Source organism: Brassica napus, chromosome C4 (genome assembly GCF_020379485.1).
Source record: "Brassica napus cultivar Da-Ae chromosome C4, Da-Ae, whole genome shotgun sequence".
Lineage (NCBI taxonomy): Eukaryota > Viridiplantae > Streptophyta > Magnoliopsida > Brassicales > Brassicaceae > Brassica > Brassica napus.
In genome coordinates, this window is record NC_063447.1 from 29,160,118 (window position 1) to 29,167,392 (window position 7,275).

Here is a 7,275-nt window from a genome sequence, read left to right on the forward strand (position 1 = left end):
TGGTAACATTAAAGGAATATGGAGAATAAGACAAAAAAAATGAAGATGAATAAAATACGAGAAAAATATTCCTCTCAAAATTTGATAAGAAATAATTGTAATCTATTAGTTCTTAAATGTTAAAGAATGTAAATGAATTACGGGTAACAAATATTCTCCGTAAATGGTGTAAATTATAAAGAATTTTAAGGAATTCACTATTTCCATTCATTTTTTTTTTGTCACCATTTTTCATCCTTAAAATAGATTTTTATTTTAGTAATCAAAATTACACCTCTTGATCAGGACATAATCAAATAATCTTGTGGTGGCTAATTTTTAATCTCAAAGCTAATATTAGACTAGAGAACTTGTAGCCAACGGCCTAAAATCTCTCCATCCATGCAAAGCTCATGCAAGCCCTAATTTTAGAAAATATACTCCTATAAGAATCTCCCCTCAATGCACCATTAACAATCCACCGGGCTTTGTTTCAATAAATCCCCTTCCTCTCCTATCTACCTCCTGAATAAACCCGGAGGGAGAGAAAAAAAAACACAAAAATAATAAAAAGGGGACAATATATTAAAAAATGGCAGTTGGAAAAATTGTTATATCTGTGGCATCCATCCTTCTGGTGGTGGGTGTTGCTATAGGAGTTGTCACCTTTGTTCATAAAGGTGGTGATGCAGGTGGCGAAAAGACTCTGAACTCGCATCAGAAAGCAGTTCAGACAATATGTCAGACAACCACAGACCAAGGCTCATGCGCAAAAACTCTTGAACCAGTCAAAAGCGATGATCCAAGCAAGCTTATCAAAGCCTTCATGTTGGCTACAAAAGACGCCATCACAAAATCCTCAAACTTCACGGCTACAACCGAAGAAGGCCTGGGGAAAAACATGAACGAGACTAGCAAAGCCGTTCTTGAGTACTGCAAGAGAGTGTTGACATACGCCCTTGAGGATCTTGAGACCATTGTTGAAGAAATGGGTGAAGATCTTCAGCAGAGCGGAAGTAAGATTGACCAGCTTAAACAATGGTTAACTGGAGTTTTCAATTACCAAACCGATTGTCTTGATGACATTGAAGAAGAGGAATTAAGAAAAATCATGGGTGAAGGAATCTCTAACTCCAAAGTTTTGACCAGTAACGCTATCGATATCTTCCATTCTGTTGTCACCGCTATGTCCCAAATGGGTGTCAAGGTCGATAATATGGGAGGAATTGGAGCTCCTGGGCGTCGTCTTCTTGAAGACATCGACGCAAAGGGACTACCTACATGGCTTTCTGGCAAAGACAGGAAGCTTATGGCTCAGGTGGGACGTGGTGGTGATGATGGTATCGGTGAAGGAGGCGGTGGTGGCGGTAAGATTAAGGCGACTCATGTGGTGGCTAAGGATGGAAGTGGAAACTTTAAGACAATTTCTGAAGCAGTTAACGCTTGCCCGGAGAAAAACCCTGGACGTTGCATTATCCATATCAAGGCTGGTGTCTACAAGGAAATGGTCAGAATCCCTAAGAAGAAGAACAACATTTTCATGTTTGGTGATGGTGCTACAAAAACCATCATTACTTTTGACAAAAGTGTTGCACTTAGCAAAACCACTACTTCACTCAGTGCCACCGTTCGTAAGTCTCTCATTTAAACTATAACCACTATTATTGATCTAACTATATTCAAAACCAACCTTGAGATTTTGGTTAAAAATGTTTTCATTTGGTTATGCCAGCTAGAACCGATATTACTATATATTGCATTGCTAAATAATGTTGATATCTAATTATACTTATTTGCATGCATGCAGAGGTTGAATCTGAGGGATTCATGGCGAAATGGATCGGATTCCAGAACACTGCTGGTCCATTAGGACACCAAGCGGTTGCATTCCGTGTGAACGGAGACCGTGCAGTCATATTCAACTGTAGATTTGACGCTTTCCAAGACACACTCTACGTCAACAACGGACGTCAGTTCTACAGGAACATTGTTGTGTCCGGTACAGTCGATTTCATCTTTGGAAAGTCCGCGACCGTGATCCAAAACTCTCTAATCCTCATCCGAAAGGGTAGCCAGGGACAGGCCCATTACGTTACAGCCGACGGTAACGAGAAAGGTGCAGCAGTCAAGATCGGTATCGTTCTTCAGAACTGCCGTATCATGGCTGACAAAGACCTCGAAGCTGAAAAGCTAACCACCAAATCGTACCTAGGACGGCCGTGGAAGAAATTTTCCACCACCGTAATTATTGGAACTGAGATTAGTGATGTGATTAAGCCAGAAGGATGGTCCGAATGGAAAGGAGAAGCTAACCACAAAACCGCTAAATACATTGAGTTCAATAACCGTGGACCAGGAGCTAACACTGCTGCTAGGGTTCCTTGGGCCACGATCGCTAAGTCTGCGGCTGAGGTTGAAGGTTTCACCGTCGCTAAATGGTTGACTCCGGTTAACTGGATTCAAGAAGCCAACGTGCCTGTCCAGCTTGGATTGTAAGAAAACAAACAAACAAATATTAACGAATAAAACAGTATGTGATAATGTAAAGAGGTAACGATATACGACCTCGTCTCTGGGGACCAGGGCTCTTTTTGATATTATTATACAATATAGGGGTTCTAGACATTGTGGGATGAAGTTTGTATAAGATTGCTTTTGTTTCACGTGCAAAAAAAAAAAAAAAAACTAATGTTGTTTCAGTTGTTTTACCCTTTTTATCATATTTAATGAATTTCTCCTAACCATTTTGTTGTGTGTATATATATCCCTATCCTTTTTCTGTTACAATATGAACTAAATATAATGATTGATAGATAAAACTTCGTAAAAACAAACAAACCAATATATTTATGTACAATTTATGTGTAAACATGTACTAGCTAGTTTTCTTCAAAAAAAACATGTACTAGCTAGTTTGATAAAATATAAACCAAATACACATCTAACGCCCGTTGCTATAAATAATGTTTGATGTGTTTCTTTTAATTTTTGTTTGGTTTTCAAATAGATTTCGCTTCTGTTTTTAATTTGGTTTCGATGGGCAGCCATATAATATAACTCTCAGGTGCAATATATCAGAAACTACCGGTTAGCACTGACCAGAGGGGACAACTTATATGTCAGGAGGTGTATCTTACCTCTATTCAACTCCAATACAGGAATCAGAATCAAGACTTCTCCTGGAAGAGGAGGGTACGTTAGAAATGTTCATGTATCAAACGTGAAGCTAGATAATGTGCAGAAAGCTATCAGGTGCACTGGTAAGTATGGTGAACATCATGAGATTTGATCCTAAAGCACGTCCGGCTATATAGAGAGTCACGTTTGAGAATGTTGATGGTGAAGGTATTGGTGTTGCGGGTCTTCTTGAAGGTATAGAATTAGATGAATTTAAGAGTATATGTTCCTTAATGTTACTATATTACGGTGAAGAATAATCCCTAATAAAGAACTCGAAGAAAGCTCCATGGAGATGCTCAAATGTTAGAGACTATTCACAGTGGGAGATTAGTTGTGATTCTTTTAAAGAGAGTATCTTCCCGAAGCATATCTCTGATTGTTTTGGCTAGAAAAGGATAATCTGGAGTAATTAAGTAGGTCACCATGGCTGCTTTCTTGGTAAGTTGACCATTGAGGGCAACACGCAGTTTGCGTTGTTGTCGAGAAATCTTCAAATTTTCCTTACTATTTTTCTATGAAATTTCGTTTTTCAAAAGTGATGTTTTCGTTTGTTCGAGATGGATTACACCCCTCCACAAGGCCCATCGAATAACAGGCTCTAATCCAGCAAGTTGGATCGATTTGGTTGGCTCGGCGGCTAAACCTATCGGCTTGACCTTAGAGTACTTTTAGCCGGTCAATTAAGTCGACCAAAAGTGCCCGGATTGGAGGGAGTCTTGTCCAGGCCCGAATACTCGGCCTCTCGCATCAAAACCCAAAGAGGTACGAAATTAGGACATCAGGGGCAGGAGTCCTAAAAAAGGGAAGGGGAAGCAACAAGAAGATGATTTTTGGACCATAAAACAGACTGAGCGGCTAGATCTAGGGTTTTTAGGCGATCTCTTTGATCTTGTTACTCTTCGATCTTGTTGCTCTTTCATCTTCCTGTCACTCTTGTAACCCTTCAGACCAAATCTAAATAAAACGTCTTTAGTCATCCCATTTCTGACTTCTTTCATCTTAGTCGACTGAATCTCGTTCAAACAATTGGCGCCCACCGTGGGGCTGACTAAAGTAACGTTCTAGATCTACATGGTTCAAGACGACGCCACCTTCGGCGCTCCGGGCGGAGAACCGACCCCAACGCCTGAAGCCGCGCCACCCATCGCCGCAGATTTTATGAGCTCTATCATGGCTCGACTCGCTCGTCAAGACGAAATCCAAAAGACGACCAACGACCAATTAGCTGCTTTGGTCGCGGCACTCACAGCTCCCGACGGCCAAACAAGCCGTCCCCAGCAGATACGCCGTCGCCTCTTTAACACCAACCCAACGGCGACCGGAGGCGACCATATCTCAGACGACTCGGAGCCAAATGAAACCCTTCTCGCCGACCACCCCCCAGTAGGTTCTGATCTCGCAACCATACGCGAGCTCGCCGAGCTCAAACTCAGCTTCCAACAAATGAGCGAGAAGATCCATCAAGTAAACAGCGCGGCCCCGCAAATCGAGAGCGTCCTCACCGCAACATCACGCACTCCGTTTACTAGCGCTCTGACCAGTGTGCAACTCATAAAGATAGAGAAGCTGCGCCTACCCGAGTACAAACCCGGCGGAGACCCGGTGGAACACATGACAGCTTTCAAGATCGCGATGGCACAGGCTCGACTCCCCGACGAAGAAAGGGACGCAGGCTACTGTCAACTGTTCGTCGAAACTCTCCACGAGCAAGCCCTAACCTGGTTTTCTCAGTTAGAAGAAAACTCCATCTGAAGCTTCCGCGACTTGTCAGTAGCTTTTCTCAAGACTTACATTATGTTCACCAAGCGCAGCGCTACCGCCTCTAGCTTGTGGAATCTCAACCAAACCAAAGACTAGAGCCTCCGCGACTACATGGAGAAGTTCAAATCTGTAGTCTCGAGGATTAAAATTCCAGACGGTATTGCCATCGACGCCCTGTGGAACACGTTGTGGGTTCATTCTAAATTCCGAGAGGATTTATACCAAAACCCAACTACGTCGCTCCAGGACGCTATCGCGCGATCTGACAATTTCATCCGAATGGAAGAAGATACTAACGCCATTCTCAGTAAGATGAATGCACCCAAAGCTCCAGCGGTTAAAAACGCCAACACGCGACAAGAACCGCGCCAGCATGCTCCAATCGACAAAAACGGCCGCAAAGACGTATACATGTATGTCATCAACGAGAACAACGTGCCGGTTTCAACTCTCGTAGTCCGCAGAGAAGGATGGAACAAATGGGTAAGGGAGCTCGATTCGTCCGACAAACCAGTCGACACCGTTTGCTTGACCCAAACTACAACATCAGCAGGTTCAGCGGCAGGACCTTCCAGAACCGTCGATCTCACCAAACATTGCAAGTATCACGACGTCAAAGGGCACGATACGACAGAGTGCAAGTCACTCTATGCGCAGTCACTCTATGCGCACTACCTCTCATCCTTAGCAAGTGGCGACTTCAAGTTCGAACCCCTAAAGGCTAAGCCAAAGAACGGCAAGAGCTGGAGCAAGAATAAAGAAAGGAGAGCCCAGCGCAAAGCTACAGGCAAAGGTCGACATAACGAAACTCAACAACGAGATGACGAGGAGGATGCTCCGAAGAGTAACGGCGAGGCAGACTCCTCGGCCGACGAAGAGCAACCAGCTAACCGCAGACGAATTGAGGTCATACTTTCTCAGCAAACCTTGTCGTCGGACGATGAGAACGATGACACACCTGTACTCGAAGATTTGAGAGATGTTCTGAAACGAAAGTTTGAATCCGAAAATAGCAACAACTCCACGCACAATGATCTCTGAACAACGTTGAACGCACGAAAGTCGCGGCGTATCTCGGCAGTTGACCCCGATCCCAAAGAACGCTTGAACGGCGACCTTAGGGATAAACTCAACGCAGGAGCATGCGATCTCCGAATGCGCCTCAATCGTTCGAAGCCCACTGACCTCCAGAGGCGTTTGGAGCAAACTAAGATGTCAAGTAATGACACTCCGTCATCAAAAAATGACAGCAGTGTACCAACCGATTTACGCGCCTTCTTAGACTCCAAGCAGGTAGAAACGCGACGTCAACTAAATGTCATCATGGGCGGTTCTCCTCCTTGCGGCAACTCTGTTCGCTCCGTTAAGGATTACCGCCGCCAGGTCGCGACTTCGCAGAGATGGCTGACTAGACCGCCAAATCACCCTCCGATAACCTTTTCGCCGGATGACGCTGAGGGGATTCACGTACCCCACAATGACCCTCTTCTTGTAGTTCTTGGAATTGGGGAGTACGACGTCACCAAGGTCCTCATCGATACCGGAAGCTCTGTCGACCTCATCTTCCAAGGAACCCTGCAGAAGATGGGAGTCGATCTCGACGACATCAAACCATCCTCCAGAACATTAACCGGCTTCAACGGATCCTCCGAAACAATACTGGGAACAATCCGCCTTCCGGTACGCGCATGTGGAGTCACTCTGACTGTCAAGTTTGCCGTTGTAAGCACGAAGGCTCCTTACCACACCATACTTGGAACCCCCTGGATACACTCAATGTAGGCCATTCCATCTACTTATCACCAGTGCGTCAAGTTCCCCGGTACGGACGGAAAAACAAGACACTGCGAGGAGATCAAAAAGCCGCTAGGGAACTCCTAGTCGCCACAGTTAAACTCCAACGATCGTCTTTATCGGTTAACTCCGTCACTCCTCCAACCTATAAAGCCTGCTCCTAGGAAGGCGAAATTCTCGAGTTACCTATTGACGATACCGATCCAAGCCGGACCGCAAGGATTGGTGCGTACCTTTCTGAAGAAATGCAGCGGTCAGTTCTCGACTTTCTCAAGGCAAATGTGTTCACATTCGCGTGGTCCATGTCAGATATGAAAGGGATTGATCCGGCCATAACAACTCACAAACTAAACGTCGATCCGACAGTCAAGCCTATCTGACAGAAGCGACGTAAGCTCGGTCCAGATAGGTCAAAGGCTGTAAACGAAGAGGTCGACCGGTTGATCGGCGCTGGCTCAATTGCTGAGGTACGCTACCCTGAGTGGTTGGCAAATCCAGTAGTCGTCAAAAAGAAGAACGGGAAATGGCGCGTCTGCGTCGACTTCACAGACTTAAATAAAG

General features: G+C 44.7%; 1 protein-coding gene across 1 annotated transcript; it reads left to right on the forward strand.

Annotated features, from left to right (window-relative positions):
• The first annotated feature begins 438 nt into the window (after positions 1–438).
• LOC106395490 (probable pectinesterase/pectinesterase inhibitor VGDH2) lies at positions 439–2,720 on the forward strand. Its single transcript, XM_013835933.3, has 2 exons — positions 439–1,610; positions 1,787–2,720. Exons 1-2 carry the CDS (start codon positions 572–574, stop codon positions 2,473–2,475), a joined length of 1,728 nt encoding a protein of 575 aa, XP_013691387.2. The 5' UTR covers positions 439–571; the 3' UTR covers positions 2,476–2,720.
• The last annotated feature ends 4,555 nt before the right edge of the window (positions 2,721–7,275 follow it).